We start from the raw sequence: 17,999 nt of genomic DNA, 5'->3' as shown, positions 1-17,999 counted from the left end.
CAGGTTTAGGTGGTACATCCCAATCATATTCTATTGGCGGGTATTGATCTTGGCCCAGGCCTTAAAACCCTTTTCCTTGCGGTGTGTGTGTGGACACCAACCCTGCCTCATCATCTGCGCTTGGGGCCCAAAAGGTTTACTTTTATTTCCTGAATGAATGGCAGTGTTATTTGGGCGCAACATTGGCCATTTCATCACCGGTAGCGCCTTGGCTGGCTGCCCTGCCGCTGTGAAAGCGATCTGCATTTGATAAACCCCAGGAGCGCCCAGCATCGGTCCGCGCAGCCCAGAGAGAGAGGCACACACACACACACACACACACACACACACACACACACACACACACACACACACACACACCAGCCCTTCCCGACCGTTCAGCGGCCCTCAGGAGAGATGGACAGGAATAGAACTCAAACACACACACACACACCCCGAGTGTACAGTATGTGCACTCTCTGTCTCTCTTCTCCCACTTACACACGCACACCAAAGCCCTCTTTCTCTTCATCTATTGTACACATACAGAACCAGTGTCCTCTTAGACGTACACACACACACACACACACACACACACACACACACACACACACACACACACACACACACCTGCTGTCAAACCTATCCTGGCTGGCCTTTTTTCCAGGTTGACAAAAAAGAAAGCTGCCTTCAAGTCTAGTCCTCAGTGCTTCTCAGTACTTGGCCTCAACCCCATCTGTGATGTTTTCAGTTCAAACACCACACACCTCCGCATACAGATTTTTATAGCTCACTCATCATGACCTACGACCTCATTAGCAGGGACTTGAGGTTTTGGGCCTGCTCACTAATCCCACACATTTATTTACAATTGTATTCATTCAAGGTGACTTCTGTTACTGGGAAAGTTATACTTTTAGTTAAACTTGTTATTGAAGTATGTTTCCAGGGAATGAAAGCCTGGTGTCATCACCTCTGGTCTTCCTGAAACCTTGTCCTAACCTGTTGAGTCTATGTGCGATCATCACATCACCTTATCTCCCTGTCTGTCTGGTTTCATTAGAGATCTGCAGGATGTTATATCACAAGGGTGCAGTAAGGATGTGTGGTGCTGGATCCACCAATTGGAACTCTCCGTGCGGCGGCTGCAGCCATGTCTGCTCCCATCACAGTCACCTGCTTCCCATTACCTCACTGGCCAGGCCAGAGCAATCAATCTTGAACAATGAAGACGTGCGAATTAAGTGACCCGGGGGATTACGCTGGACAGATTGTGCCTGTCTCACCTCTTCAGACCCTTGTGATGGATAGTCTCTGTGCGCGGGCTGTGGCGCTTCTCTCGAGGGATTACCTCTGTCAGGGAAGATTTAGCTGGTCTGGGAGGGACCCGGGTGACGTTAAAACGTTTGACAGGTGTGTGAGGGAGTGTGTGTGCGTGTGTCATGAGCCGAGTTAGCTGCCATGTTTGGTCTGTGATGGCAACATTGATGATGAACATCATATTTGTGCGTTGAGGACGGTGAGAATGAAGTATGGTTGGACTTTCTGACGTAGTTTCAGGACTACACCCCCGAGTTGGCGTGTGCGTGTGCACTGATGGAGCAGCAGGATGGGTTTCATGTCTCTGGTATTGGGGCAGTTTTAGTTTCTGCTCCAACTCCAGGTGTGTAGAGTACAATTCTCATTCTCTGTCTCTTGAGTGTTTTCAGTTCAGTTAAGCTTTATTAACAGGAAAAAAAAAACATTGTCAACGGGGAATACACAAAAAGATATACACTGCAGCTGTGTGTGTGTGTGGTGTGGTGTGGGTAGGTGGGGGTGCGTGTGTGTGTGTTGCTTATCACTAATCAGGCGTCTCCTCCCCTACTCCACTAACCTCTCTGAACTGATAATTAAATCTGTCAAAAGTCCTCTTTTCAAACATGGAGAAAGAGCTTCACATTAAGGAAGAAACCTGTGCCAGATGTCTTTAGATTTTAATCGGCTGGTTAAAAAAAAAAAAAAAAGCTTCAGTGTGTGTACATAGCATGTCCTCACTGAGTGACCCACGGCAAAGTCTTTTTAAGCAAGTGCCTCCACTCGGCGGGCATATTGTAACGCTTTTTGGGCACTTATCGGTAGGGCTGGGATAAACGATTATTTTTTAAACGATTAATCTAGCGATTATTTTTTCAATGCATCGATTAATCTAACAATTCATTTTTTCAATCCGATTCGATTTCGATTCGATTATTGATTATCTCCCCATTAATTGACTAATAGCAATTTATGCATGTTGATTTACATATCTGAATGGAAAAACATGAATTCCTTAACATTGCAATATATGTTGCTTGCTCTTAAATTTTTTAAAGTAAAAGACTATACAAGTGCAAAGTAATGCATTCTTAGTCAGAGGTAGCATTCAACAAAGTGCAGTAGTAACTGAGTGCCTGTCACTTTAAGAGTTCGTGAGGAAACCCTTGCAATTGTAACACTAACAACACAGTTAAAAGGCTGCTGATGTGTGTGGATGCAATTCATACATAGCCTAGTTAGTACAAAATAACGTTCCGTACTTCTCACTTTTAAGTCTTGGAAAACACTTTTCCATTTACATCGAGATTTTGCATACATTCAGTGTCAGAGTCAATAAAATGAGCCCTGCATGAGTAACGAAATTGACAAGCAGCTGTAAGTAAGCATGCTAAACTCGACATCAAAACAGTACTCTAACGTTAGCTTTGAGATGCTGCTTCATTGCATAACTTAGTTTAGTCTCCTCAATGTACTATGTTGTGATAAGACAGGGTTGCCAACTCTCACGCATCTGGCGTGACACTCACGCTTTCAGCACCAATCTCACGCTCTCACGCACACTCAAGAAATGTCACGCCAAATCCATTCTTTTTTTTTTGCAATCCGTTCATTTTTTGTTGATGACTAGACTAGACCACAGCATTGTTTCTAAATGACAGGATACGAGTTTAAGGCATACATATGTCTAGACCAACAGCAGGTAGGTCTAATATCCGCCTACAATGTTCTCAGCACAGTTTTCTCTGATTGTTGATTCGCTGACTGTTATGCTGCGATAAACGGTTCGCGAAAAAATGAACTTTCAAGAAATAATCATATTAGGCTACTATAGCTCTGCGCTCATTTCAATTCATATAGGAGGAATATTTTACAAACTTTTCGTTCCACACATGACAAACCGTAAACCAGAATAAACGGCAGACCTTACCAAACACAAAGGTGTAATGCAATCCCCTGTAAAATAAGCCGTTCCAGAGTAATCCGGTTTTGAAATGGTAGCAAATTTCTATATGGTCTCCAATTTTGGGCTTTAAGTGTCTTAAAACTGAGCTGTGCTTAAATACCTACATATGTGTAGGCCTAAATATTAAAATCAGAGGATACAGCTCATGGCTAAGAGTTTGTCGATGTAGCCATAATGATTTGTTTTCACAAAATGCTAAGCATTGCATGTATTTAAGTGTCTTAAAAAAGTGTGCTTATATTGGTCAATGCATAGTTTCATAACAGGCCAAATAGAAAATAAATGTTAAATATAGCCTAGACATAATATTAAAATCAGATGATGTAGGATAGTATAGAGTTAGATAAAGTTGGATGGCTCCAGAACTCACACCAGTGGATTGGGTCTTAAAGGAGCCACACCACTTTTATGACACTATCTGTTCTGTTGACCTTTAGATTTGTTGCTACTGGGCATGAAGGGCAGGCCAATTATGAGTTCTGTCCAACATTGATGGTAGGTTTAGAAAAAAAGTCAGCACATTTTAATCATATTGCAATAATACCAATAACCGTGATCATTTTGGTCATGATTTTTCATCAAATGTTCATACTGTATCTCTAGTTGCTGGTAGACTTTGGAATCCACCAGCCACAATGGTAGGTGGAAAAAATATTTTAGGCTATTTCCATCCTTGATACATATGTACACTCATACACACATTCATACGTCTCAATCTGTCCATTTCTTTCCACAAAACTAGCCAGAAGTCCTCATTTAAGGGGTTATTTTTCATTTTTTTCTACTGAGCTACTACCTTTTTCAGGTGGGCAGGGGGGCCCTTTTCATGTCTGTGCCCAGGGGCCCAGTGGCTCATAATCCTTCCATGCCACGGGGTTAAAACACTGGTCTTGTTTTCAAGTGCAATCAATAATTTAATTTTACATTTTGAAGAAACTTTTCCATTCTATTAGGTTTTTTTTAAATAAAAAAACATAAATCAGGGATTATACTGTACATAGCAAAAAATCAGGTGACAGACATTTTTAAAATTAGGTTTAGGGAAAATGTCACTCCAGCCAAATGCCCAAAGTTGGCAACCCTGGATAAGACCTTAGCAGAGTTAACTTTAATGCAGCAGTTTTGAACAAATTTGTGCAGCATGGTCACGATGCTAAGCGGATTTAATAGCAATTTAGCCAGCCATGTTCTATGCAATGTTTCTATGTGGCAACAACAATCCTTCAACAATCATGAATGAATATTTTGTTAAATGCACATGCAGAGGAGGGGCAGCGGGCTCGTTATGAGAGAGCGGACGGGGCAAGGAAAGGCTGTGTGCGTAAAACACGCAGCTCAATGAAAGGATTTTATCTCATCTTTAATTTAAATAGTACAACATAGAACATCAATGTGTGACGGCCGTTTTGATTTCGTGGTACCCCTCCAGAGATTAGTCAACGTATGGGAAACATTGAAGGTGTAAAATTAAAAATATTTGGCGGCACGCGTTATATGCTTGCTATTTACCCACTCGCGTTGCTACTACACTATGGCGGGTGTTTTGGGTCTGACGAATCGACGCGCATATTTTGCGTCAACATATTTTTTGCGTTGACGTCATTGATTACGTCGACGCGTTGTCCCAGCCTTACTTATCGGGCATCTATTTTGGCAGAAATTCGTGTGTGCAAGGCATCACAACACTAACCTTGCTCCAGCGGTGAGATCACAACACATGATTGGCACGACGTGTTCACAACACACCACATGCTAGGCACAATGTATTCACAAGTCGACTTTTTTGCCGCGGAAGGGGCGGGATCTATGTAGACAACTGCCATATTAGCGTTACAAACTAACCCCATGCATTTCTATGGAGGATTTTTGGAGTGCTGTGTCTCCTCATTACTGTAGAAAGTCTCTGCCCACGCTGCTTGATGGAGTTTTCTAGGGGAGCTGAGGTGCAAGTTCAGAGACCCAGGTTCCATTCTGGTCCAGTGCCATGTCCCGATCCTACTCCCATCCCTCTCCCACTCATTTTCTCTTCATCTTCACTGTCCTATTAAAGCAACACCAAAGAACTTTCCCTCTGTCACACGCACGCTATTTGTTTATCCAGCACTGGCTTTGCAATTAACAATGTCCACAGACAAGGTAGAGAAAGTTGCATGATTTTATGGTAGTATGATGTATTGCGACATCAGATGCAAGTCAAATTTGTAGTTTCTTATGTCTCATTCCATCGAACTACAGATCCGCTACTCAATCTGGCAAACTTACATAGTGCGGTTATAGCCGATAGAGGGTCGCGAAGCGAATGCAGAAGTGACGTTTACCCTGTTACAACTTGATGAACCACTTAAACGATTTTGGATGAACTTAAAAAATAAAAAAAACCCCTAAAAAACACCATTTGAAGATGGATCTATCTATCTATCTATCTATCTATCTATCTATCTATCTATCTATCTATCTATCTATCTATCTCTCTATCACTATTCTCTTTTGGACTTTTGGAGATTACCCCTACTGCCTGGAGGTGAATGAATGATTCAGGAGCCTGACAGGAAGAGTGAAATCCCAGATCTCTCTCTCTCTCTCTCTCTCTCTCTCTCTCTCTCTCTCTCTTTCTCTCTCTCTCTCTCTCTCTCTCTCCACCACACCATTCCTTTCTCTCTTCCTCTTTTCCGTTCCCACTATCTCTCCCCATGTCTCTCCTTCTCTCTTTCTTTATTTCTTTCTTTCTTTCTTTCTCTCGCTGGCACTCTGGCATATTCCATAGAATACTGAAGTCAAAGATTAAATTGATGATGTGTGATGTAGTCCATTTGTGTCTGTTTTATTGAACACAGTCTACTAAGTATGTGGGATGTGATTGTTGGTGGAACACTGACCCGTGTGAAAATAAGAATTTGGACGCTCATGACCTGCATGTCTTGGCGATGTTTTGGGCCGGCAGGTGGATCCAGCTTCGATCTTCTCTTGTCAAAATGTACGATTTCAACAGAAAGCAGTCTGATCTTAATCAACTGGAAACAATGGTGTGAAAAACTGCAAAACAAAAGTGCCATTATAGTTTATCTGTGTTTTATTTTACAAAAAGACTTAAGAAGTGGACAAGCTCTTCCAGTTGTTGGCTCGAGGCCTGTGATGTGGCTAGTGCAGAGCTGTCCCTGTGGTGTTTTTTCACCAGGGTGATGAAACCTTACTGGAAGGGATTCAGTTATATTCAACCCTAAAAATGTTTTCCTCTGTTTTGTTTTTCTGTTTGTCTCCCCAGTTGAGGTATCAACACGGTCTCTCCACTCCAGACCTTAGACAAACGCTACCCAACTTGAAAAACTTTCTGGAACATGGGCTGCTGGTTCGTTGGTGAGTGTTGCCTGCTTCAACAAGGGTGTGAAGATTTGACACTGACCAAAAACCCAAGAGCTAAAATGGTGAACTTGGTAAAATAATCTTCTTTTTCATCATTGAACATAAAAGGCAGCGCAAATGACTGTGAATGAAAATCAGCCTGAGAATTCACTTAAGTCAGTAATGGTAACGCAACAAGGTAATCACAAAGAGCATAGAAATAAGACATCACCATCCAAAAATGTTTTGTGTGGTTGTGTTAACTAATTATCTGAGAAATAGAAAAAGAATGTCTGTATTAGACAGAGGTCCATGGTGAGTCAGTCTTGCTAACCCAGGTCATGGGTTGTTTGAAAAACCAACACAAGCTTTTCATGGTTGGGTAATGAAGGATTACATCTATGAGTAATATGTGGTAAGGTCAACTGCAGCACAACATGTTTTTAGGAAGTAACATTTGGACTCCACCTATGGTCTGGGTGATTGATGAAAACAACTTGCCACTCACAAACAAACCAATTCCTTGAAATGAAGGATAATACTCTACACTGTTTTATATTTATGGCCTGCACATGGTACAGTTCATTAAAAATGTCAGCTTAAATGTTTTATGTGTATAAAACTGTCAAATGTGGAGTAAATATTTGAGTTTCTGCTCCACAGTTAACCCTCATGTTATCCTTGGGGTCAATTTGACCCCAAGCAACGTTTAACGTCATAAAATATATGGTTCATTTTTTAATTTTTTGCTTCATGTTTCATGACTTTTCCTCAATTGAATGGTACAACAGAGTTAGCATGAAATCTGTACAATAATTTGTTTTCAATGTCCTGTACAAATATTTTGTACATTGATGTTCCTTGGGGTCAGTTTGACCCCAGCTGTATGAAACATAGGATACATGAATATTTGACACAAATATTGCCAGCCAGGGTTCCAAGGTTCATAAAGGGTTGTGGGGGGTGGGATTGTTTTGTAGGGCTTTTGATGGTGGTTATTACACTCTTGTTAAGTACCTGTCACAAAAAAACTGGGTAACAATATTAATCATTTTCTGAGGGTTTATTTAGCTGGGGTCAAATTGACCCCAAGGATAAAGAGTGTCGGTAAGATTTGAGGATAACACAAGGGTTAAGGACATGAACTCTCTGTGGTCCTATCCTTAATTGTGTTTTAAAGGAATGTTCCTTCAAGGTGAATAGATCTGAGAGTAGCAGGGGACGAACTGTTGGCAGTGTGTTTCCAAGTGTGAGGCCCATACTGTATATATTGTCCTCTGGAGTATGACATTTTATGCTCGCTGACCACAACACTCAGAATTAATACAATGCTCTGACAGACACACTCCGAAAGGATTCATTAATGTTCCCAGAGCTTTCCTCTCTCTTGACTCGTCAGGTCTGTGAGAGGGAAGCTTCTTCTATTCATTCAAGCGGGGTATCTTGGGGTCAGCCACAGGCCAGTTTACTGCACTGTTTAATTCAATAAACATTGTTTTTATAAAGGAACCAATCCATGCAACAAGAAAAAGGAGATAAAAAAAACGATTCCTAATGCCTCTGTGAAAGTTACCTCTAATGGATTGTGGAAGTCCTTAAGGTGGACCAGATGAAAGCTTGACCCCCGTGACCTGTGGCCCAGGTACAGACAGGAAGGCTAAAGAGGAAGTGGAAGTGTAGCGATCACACGGCTGCGCTCGGAGCCACAGCCGAGCTCGGAGAGAACCGTGAACATCCAGATTCCGGCTGCCCTCTCTCCTCCTCACATCCCACATCAGCCACATTAACAGACTGGAAAATGCAAAACATGGAGAACTCCTACTTACCGCACACTAGATGGAAAAGGCATCCAAGTATTATTGAAAAAATGTCAAGTGATTTGTCCATGTTTTAAAGCAATGAATTAGCATCGAATAAATAAATAAAAGGTCAAAGAAATACTCAGTGCACTGTTACCTGATAAAAGTATCCAAACACAAACATCAGAGGGAAGGTGCGGTTTTGAATGAAAGTTGTTGTGGGATCAGTCATGGTTATAATTAATAGATTTCAGGTGTGGTGCGGTGACAAATGGACGCTGTGGTGAATTAGCGTAGTTATGGGCAGTTTCACTCCATACTGACGGATCTGGTTGCAGCCTTGAAATGAAATAAAAAGGAAAGCTGATGGGTGAAGTAACTTGGTTAGAGAGAAAATAAAGTCATGAACTCTGAGATTTGCAATGAGTTCTTTGAAGGTCTAAATGAAAGTATGAGGAGTAGAAAGCGTGAACTATCCCATTTCGACTCTCCCACTCTACAGTCTGTTACTCAACACGCCTCCTTACAAAAAGGCTGAAAAGTATAGACCCTTTAAATTGCATAAACAAAAGGCATTTCCAGTGGCACAGAAAACAACATTGAGCTAATGGTAACTTGGGGACGAAAAAAAAAAAATAGTCTTAAAATCAATATTTTGTAGACCGTTACCGTTAGTCCGATTAATTTTCATTTAAAAGTTTCTGCATTGGTTTGGAACGTTTCAACCAGAAACCCTCTAGGAACAGATTGAAAAGCACATAGAAACTATAGGCGTATAAATATGTGACCGCATGGATAATATGTCACAATGTTGTGAGCTGAAAATTCCCAACCAATTTTATAAACATTTTAAATGATGTACATTTAACAAATGAATGACACATAATGTTTTTTTTATTTAGGAAATATAATCTAAATGCGTACAGCTGCTGCTGCTTCAGTCAATATTTTGATATCAGATGTGTGCTTAAGGACATGTGTGCTGCTATTGGTATTCTTTATCCGCCAAATGAAACCAAAATAACAGCAACACATCGCATTTATAGAGCCCTTTCCCAGGCCCTCAAAATGCTTTACAGGGAAGTGGGGAACCTCACCTCAGAACCCACCTGGCCAGTACTGCAGTCACATCAAGAGATATCATAACTCCAGGAATGGACATGATTATTGTGCCTTGAAAAGATAGGAATAAACATGATTAATTTGGCTGGTCAGTATATCATAAAATCTTGTAACTTGAACCAGACACTGATAGGAGAAATGAATGTGTTTTAGGTGGTGTTTAGACGACAACGAAAACGATGCAAACAGTGATATTGTTCTGTGTGTGACCCTGTCATTTAAACGCAAACGGAGGTTTTAACCCCCGCAAACGGAGTTTTTAAAAACTCCGGGCTGATCGTTTTTTTGGGAAAACTCCAATTGCTCATTTGCGTCTAAACAGGTACAAACTGAGATTTATGTGACGAGGTGGAGATTTTTAGTCAGTTAAAAAGAGAAAGAGGAAGTGATTCGTTGCTGTTGTTGCTATTTTCGGGATTCTGATTGGCTAACGTGGGCTTAAGCTTCTCGTTACACTGCCACGTACAGGTTTGCCATGCTCTTGATGGCATATACCCGGGTTAGTGTAAATGAAAACTTTTCTGAAAACTGACAGGTGTGCACAATGTTATTTTTGAAAACGGAGATGGTGAAATGTCCGTTTATGAAAAAGCCTGCCACGTGTAAACAGCCTTAAAAGATGGAAGAATGCTGAAGGTATTCAGTTTTATTATTTTCGTTTATGCAAGAGCACAAGTAGTCCGTTTCAATAATTGTAAATTGCTTACTACAGTATGTATTATCAATGTTTAACCCCATATAGTCCTCGTAAATCATCTTAATCCTAACCCTGAGGCGAGCTTTAATGCTGGAACAAGTATGTGCTGTCTGTTTGTTGTGGAATAGGATTATGAAACCAAATATGTATTTAAAGTAGCCATGCTATTTAAACATTTCAGAAGAAGAAAGGAATGCATAATGGGGTTGTGTGATCAAACCAGTCAGTTGCAGCTAGACAAAAAGGATTTAGTAGCAGTAGGGAACACCTTCCTCTGGGAAACAGCTTGAAGCCCAAAACGCCACTCACCAATAAATCTTGTTAATGGGAGGTACACTATGTGCAAATGTTTTTTTTACTCTCGCCTTGTCCCTTGCAGATGTCCCCCATGACCTGCAACAGAAGATCCCTCTTAGCTCCTCTTAACAGGAAGAAACCTTATCTCCATCGTCAACCCCGAGCAGTGAATTATGGAGTAAACACATGAATTTTTGTTGATGTTGGCTGCAGACGGCTTGTAGTGCCTTTCACCAGCCCCCCAACCCCAACCTCCTCCATCCCTCCCCTCGCGATCCAAAGCGACAATATCTCTTCCACTCCATGCTCCCCCTCTCAAACAGTCTCAATTCAGATAGTGTTTCCAGCATCGGGGGCCAGGCCAGATCCGTGAAATATGGAAGCATAAAGAAATGCATGACTGCAGGGAGTTACCCCGTGAAGAGGCTGAGGTGGGGAGAGGAGAGGAGAGGAAAGGATGCAGGCAGGCCTTAAGGGCTGCCCAGGGGCGGCTGCGGGGCCCAGGTCGGAGCGCCTGTGAACTCCCATACCTGCACCCCACTGTGCATTCCCTCTCTAACTCTTCGTTTTATGGCCAATTCAACACACGGAGCGCTCTCTCCACTGGCGGCCTGCTCTGTGCTGCTGAGGAGGGGGAGGAGGAGTGTTAAAGGGATCTGTTAGACAAGGAGATTAGCCTATTAATTTGATATGGAGGAGAAGAAAGGCTTTGAGGTTCTCCATGCCTGCATGTGAACAAAGTGGGTCGGGGATTGTTGACCACATGTGTGGTCTGTGTTTTTTTTCAGGTAGGTGTTTTTAAAGGAACCATATGTAAGATTGTGGCCAAAACTGGTACTGCAATCACTTTCAAATTACTGTAGAGTACTGTACTGTACTGTAGGGGGGGGGGCCCTTGACTCGAGGTTGCCAACTCGGATGCCGAAACACTACTGACTTCTTGATTAGCAGGTAGGTGGAGGGTTGCGCATGAGGCCAAAACACAACATCAGTTGAGGGCTGCAACTTCACTTTTTAAATGACAATATCCTAGCCGGACTACTGTTGTCAGTGATATAAGTATTTGAAATGAACATGATTTCTTAATGTCTAGTGACATATCAGGGCCATTTTATGATTGATTGAAGTACATTTCTTACATACGGTTCCTTTTAAGTTTATTTTGTTTTTTAAGAGTTTGGACGGTTGACAGAGGTCAATGGGACTCCTGGTAGCTGTAGTCAGAAACATTTAGGGCCAGTGTCCCAGACAAGGATTAAGTCTTAGTTGTAATCTAAATTAAATGAAAACTTCAATGAAAAACTCTTCTGAAGAAAGCTTTTAGTCTTAGAATTTGTGTGTGTGTGTGACAGAGAGAGAGAGACATGGTCAATATAGAGCAGCGGCTGTTAAGAAGTGATGATGTTTTAGATGCTGAAGAAGCCAAGCAGAATGGTGGCAGAACATCACAATCAGATGGAGCAGGGAGAAGTAGAGGAGGCTCAAGACAAACATGGAGCAACCAAAAGCAACATTGAGAACATGAGATCATAATTTCTCCTGAGAAACTCAAACAGCCTGCAGGGTTCGTGAAAAGGAGTCAAGTTGTGCGTTAAAACTGGCTCCTTGTTGTGGCCCCAACACCTTGGCAGGAGTTCCCTGTTTTGTAACCACCCTCCCAGCAGATCACATGGAGAGAGGGGTAAAAACGGAGGCCTCTGGGATAGAGCGGGATGATTAGACACAGCGCCCTGGAACGGAATCTCGCTGTGCTCCCAGGTTTGGAAGATTCCCTGGAGAACACAGCGCAGATAGCATCTGGAATCCTGGGGAACGCTGCTGGACGATCTCATCACCTTCTCTCTCACTGTCTCGTTTTCACCGCCGCCCATTGTTCTTGCTCTTTTCTGACCACATTATCCGCAAAAAAACCCGTCATGAACATTGTTTCCTACATAGCCTACCAGCAGTGCATTGAAATATATTTCTGACTTACATGCGAGATTAAAATATTAAGTCATTTCCTGCTCTGTTCCAAGTTTCAAGACTGATCAATTCTAAATCGTCATGTCTCTATTTTATGTTCTATCAGTGTTGTACAGTATCTGGATACAAAGTATAAATTGGGCTGAAAGTGATGATAAGCGGACATACCATATGCACATACCTTACATGTATATTCATGCATATGTATAGTACATTGCCTGACACACGCACACACACACACACTGGACCGTGTGGTGAATCAGGCGGGATCTGTGGAGCTGTCTTGTTAGATTTGCATCCTGAGCAATGAAGTGGTCCCAGAGGCCACTGCATGGACGTGCTCACTGCTCTACGCTCACATCTGGAGGAGCGTTCCAGCGGCCCGGTGCTGCACTCTCCCCAATTAATCAGAGGTCCTCGCCGAGCACCATTCTACACGTTCTGACCCGGAGAAACCCGCTCTACGCCGCACCGAGACGTGTGTCACTTTCAGTTTCATCTTTTAATACATGTGCTGGAACTTCACAGTGAGACTAAGGCATTAGAAGGCCCAACGTCATGCTTTTCCGTCTTGTGAATTTGCCACAGAGCCGGATAGTTGAAACGGTATTTAAAAAGGTTCTTGGCTGCGGCTGTGGAGATGTGCTGCTCTCCGACTGGCAGAGATCTGACAAGGATACAGCTTATTATTTCCAGCCCTCTCTCTCTCTTCTTTCTTTCTCTCTCTCTCTCTCTCTGGAAGCCTGGTTGCGGTCTGAAGGTTTTTTTTGGAGGCGAAACGTCTACCTATGTGTAGAGTGTAGAAGAGAAAAGAAGGGAGACTTGCCAATACAGTCACATCAAAGCCCCAATCTTATCTCTCGTTGTTTGTTTTGGCCCACCAACTCCGACCTAAAACCACCCCTCCCACGACAGGATCTGGATCTAAAGTTGACTTATGCCTTGAATTTGAGACAAGCCGGACCGGAGACATTGGAAATATTTTGTTTAGTAAAATTCCAAGACTGTTTGGAATATCAGGCGCTAATACTGGGAACAGGAGAGAGGGAAGTATGCCCTTTTCCCAGTGAAAAAATACTGTTTTGAAAGAGAAGGAGAGAAGAGAAGGGAGGGAATATGAGTTTAAGCCACCTATGAGCGTCCAGGAGTGCATGTAATGGTCTGGGCAGAGCCCAACAGGTTGTTTGTCTGGTGGAGCAGAGAGAGAGGGGGGTGGACAGAGACCCCACTGCTCTCCATGCCCCTCACACCAGGAGCATGCTGGGAGTTGGGGGAGAAGAGAGGACAGTTATGACAGCGTATAAATCTGTAGCCACCTGTGTGCCCTAAAACTGTGTATCACGGGCACTCTGTTGATCCCCGCTCTGGAAGCAGTCACTCTGTGGTGAAGGATCCAGACTTTTCTATACTTGTTCAAAGTGTGGATTGTAAGAGTCCGTTGTTTTGTCCTGTGGCTAGCTTGTTTAGGTGACATCTCAGGTAAACTTGTTTTGTAGAATGATGTCCTGATCTCATTTCCCTAAAGGTGATGTGTGGCGATTTGCGCTGCAAATGGGTCTTGTTTTCTGTTTTCTCCCCTGATTCTAAGTTTGTCACTGGGGAACAAAGAGCTCACTGAGCGGGTCCATTTCTCCCCCTACTCTCGAGACATCAGAACCAGAGACGGAGCTCCGAGCAGCCAAATTGGCAATAATAAAAAGCAATGTGTAGAGGCCAGCAGAGAAAATGTGCTGCGTGAAAAATGTTATGACAACTCGGGGAGGTTTGTCTGGCATTCGTATGCTCCCAGCCCTAAACACCTCCCTCTCCTTCTGCAGTACACATACTAACACACACAGTTACTGTTCACGTCCACTTTTTATCACACACACACATACACACACACACACACACCACACACGCACGCCTGCATTCGCGCACAGTGTGTCCGCCAACATACACATTTAGTTTCCTTGCAGGGACTTTTGTTTAGCCAAACATGATTTGATGCATGTTTAGAGTGATCCTTTCCCCCCCCCTCCATTTTAAAAATGGATTGCTATAAATACCTAATTTTCACAGAACAGAAAAAAGACAACAACGGAGACCTTGAAAAGCTTCTCGTCTGTAGCCATATGTTTCCACTTGGGGGCCCTTCTCCAAAATGCTGTCGGGTCCAAATTAGGCAGGCTTAATTGGCCTTGGCCTCTCAGACTCGATGAGTTCCCGGGCATCCCTTTGAGTAGCGTGTTTGTGATTGTCTCTGGTTACTGGCAAAGGGACGGACGCAGCAATTGCTGTTTATCTGACTGTTTTCACATCCGTGGCTTTCTCTCCTCGAGGATGATCTCTGGCTGGTCGTAAATTAAACGCTGTGTCGTCTTTGAAGTCATCTTTAATACCCATCCCATTCTGTTTTTTCCAAGACCATTACATGGTTTGTGAAGTTATGGTTTGATATTTTTTTTTCTGATTTGCTTCTTGTGAAATATCTTGTATTTTTTATGTAACTGAAAACACAACGATCCCTTGGAAATCTAGTTCGTTTTTATTAATGGCAAATTCCCTGTTCAAATAGGAAACAGCAGTACAAGAAGGCATCATTTTTTGTTCATAAGAACCCTTATAAGCCTTATTATATTTCCATGCAAACGAGTTACTATTACACAGTTATTTTTCATATTGCCTGTGGTTTATGAGCAACCCCATCATAGATATTGATCCTGATTGTGTACTGGCGAAGTTAATGATCTTTTCCTTGTGAATTTTCAAGACAAAAGACTCTCATGAAACCTTTTTACTTTGAATGCCTTCCAAACGAACAGGCCCTCTGGTCAAACAGAAGACAAAGTTAAAGACATAACTCTTTCCAATTAATCAAGGTCCATAGATCTCCTGCACCATAAGTGGCTCTGAAAGGAAGCTCCTTTCATGTCCAGTATGTATGACCTCATCAGCAGGAGACCATGGAATAGTAATGAAGGAGAACTTCTGTGACCTTCATCGTGTCTGTACAGGGTCCAGGCAGGGGGCTACCCCCCGAGTGGCTACAAGTCTTTAGCGTGAATGTGCACCATTAGACACGAGCAAGGCCAGGCTTAGAACAGTGTCCCAATGGCTGTCTGGAGAGATAATGATCCCCAGGTGCTGGCTCTGTCCTAGTCCCTCTCTGATCCTCTAGTTCTGCCTGTCACTTCCCTATGTTAGCTTATTTTCTGCCCTTTCTGTATGATAAGGATGTGATTTTGAGTGTAGATGCATTTACTCTGTGTTAGGCTATTTACCTATATTTGCTTAAAGAACTCTTTAAGGAGTCTTTCTCCCTCTCCTTCTCTCCACCCCTCCTCTCTATCACTCTATCTTTCTCTGCCTTCTCCTAGTGACCGGTACCAGGTGTCCTCGTCCATCCCTGTGCCCATCAAGTCCCAGCTGAGTGTGTCCATGGCCTCTGACATGCCCTCGCCGCCTGACTTGGATGGCTCCCCCGACCGGGCACTCCGCAAGCGGGCTGGCTCCGAGGCCGACAAGCCCAAGTACCAGAGCCCGCCGTCCAGCTACGACACCACCATGGCCCAGCCCACCACCGCCACCATCCCCAACCCACTGGCAGCCGCCTCCGACGACCCTGACCAGGAATTGTCCCCCTCCTTAGAGCCGGCCATCGATCTGGCCGAAACGTTGGAGGCCCAGCCCGTGGCGGCCGAGCCGGACGCCCAGGAGGCAGCAGGGGCGGAGGCCGATCTGGAGAAGTCTCGTTCCCAGTCAGAGTCGACCGCCTCCGCCGACGACTCCATGGCGTCCACCACCCAACAACATCAGGTTGCCACGGCGACTGAGGAGACGGTCACCCAGCAGCAGCAGCAGCAGCACCCAGGCACCATGAACGGTTCGGCGCTGCTCGGGGATGGCCTGGCGGCGGCAGCACCTGCCCCGGCAGCAGAGATGTGCTGCTCGGTGGAGCGGGCGGAGGAGATCATGGGCACAGAGGCCCTGGGGCTGGGCATGGGGCTGAGCATGGGGCTCGGCCTGAGCCTGGGCGGCCGGCTGGAGGACTTCCCCGGGGGTAACATCCCCGTGGAACACGCGGTAGCCGTGGAGTGCGATGACCAGGTGCTGGGAGAGCTGGACACGGCCGGCCTGGAGGAGTTCTCCCGCCGCATCTATGCGCTCAACGAGAACATGCCCAGCTTCCGACGGCCGCGCAAGAACTCGGACAAGTGACCGGCCCAGAGCCTAAGCAGCTGTAGAGGTCATGTCCTGGGGGAACCCGCAGAAAGACTGACACCATACCACATGATCATATATATGTAAAGTATATATATATATGACACTACTAAGACATATCTGACCAATTTGCACTTCTTTAAGCATTTCTATAATCATTGAAATTATATTAAAAGTAATGATGCTGAAAGGCCTGCTGGCTGTCATTTCTGGGTGCAAGATTCAGGGGGTCTGGGGAGGGAATCCTGATAGTGGAGCGGTCAGAGTCGGCCTCCGAACCAGACTCCAGTCCGTCCCAGAGTCCATGCCCATGCAGGAGAAGTGCAACCGCAGAAAGGAGCTCCAGGGTGGTCAGAAATGGCTGGGTAGACATGGCGGGAGATTCCAGGAAGCTGCACATCCGTGTCCATCTCCCTGAAGCCGCAGTGGAACATGAAGGTCTGTGGCCATGGAATCTCTAAATGACTCTATAGTCTGTAAGACTACTCAGAAACCCTGTAGATCCAGAGGAAGGCGGTGGGGTGGTTGTATGTTAAATTATGTTGGAAAATAGCACACCTCTTTTTCAACTACATTCATCAGGGATAAGATTATTGTTTATTTTCTTTGTATATGCCCTTTTCATTTTTGTTCTTTTCTTTTTTTTAAATGAAAACAATGAATTGGTACAGTTTGCCACATAAGCCCTTTATAGCAGATAACTAGTGCTAGCCTAATTATGGCCATGAAAATGAAAACCAACATTTAATTTTGTCTTTATCATCTCCCATAATCATGACTTCCATGATCCCCACAATGTTGCTTTGAGTCTGGGCCATTTCAGTCACGGGGAACCTTCCCTCAGTATGCAAGGCAGCTCTCTCAAGCAGTTGATTTGCTCCGACATTAATGAAAGATAGCGGTGTGACACCTTCACAGGCACACGCATGAAGAACTGGAGAGAACCCACACATATTCGAATGTGTGATTGAGACTGAGTACTGTGGTTTCAGCGATCTATATGTATTTAAATATGACGTTGCCAGGAATATGGTGTTCATGAATGATTATATGACATTGTACATATAGTTTTATATCTGAGCATCTTTTATTATTAAATACCACAGTCCTAATTGCAATTGTGTCCTCCCTTAAGCAAAGCTTTCGTCGCCCATTTGTTGTCATGTTTTCATTTGTACATTTGCGAATGATGATTGATGTGCACATGTGTGTGTGTTTGCATATGCATACATTGCCAGTAGATGCATAATTTTGAATATGTTGACATCTTGTGTCTTTACAGTGCTCTATCTAAGCTGGGTGGTTGTCAGTCCCAGTGTGAATGACTGGGGAAATA

General features: G+C 43.8%; 1 protein-coding gene across 1 annotated transcript in view; it reads left to right on the top strand.

The window, feature by feature from the left end:
* Window positions 1-17,766, top strand: part of uvrag (UV radiation resistance associated gene) — an 85,542-nt gene extending 67,776 nt beyond the window's left edge. The window contains exons 13-14 of the mRNA XM_048234452.1: window positions 6,504-6,595; window positions 15,820-17,766. Coding sequence (XP_048090409.1) covers window positions 6,504-6,595; window positions 15,820-16,660 — 933 coding nt within the window. The 3' untranslated portion in view covers window positions 16,661-17,766. The remainder of the gene's footprint in view (window positions 1-6,503; window positions 6,596-15,819) is intronic.
* The last annotated feature ends 233 nt before the right edge of the window (window positions 17,767-17,999 follow it).

Source organism: Alosa alosa, chromosome 2 (genome assembly GCF_017589495.1).
Source record: "Alosa alosa isolate M-15738 ecotype Scorff River chromosome 2, AALO_Geno_1.1, whole genome shotgun sequence".
Lineage (NCBI taxonomy): Eukaryota > Metazoa > Chordata > Actinopteri > Clupeiformes > Clupeidae > Alosa > Alosa alosa.
This window is presented reverse-complemented; position numbering and strand designations above follow the sequence as displayed.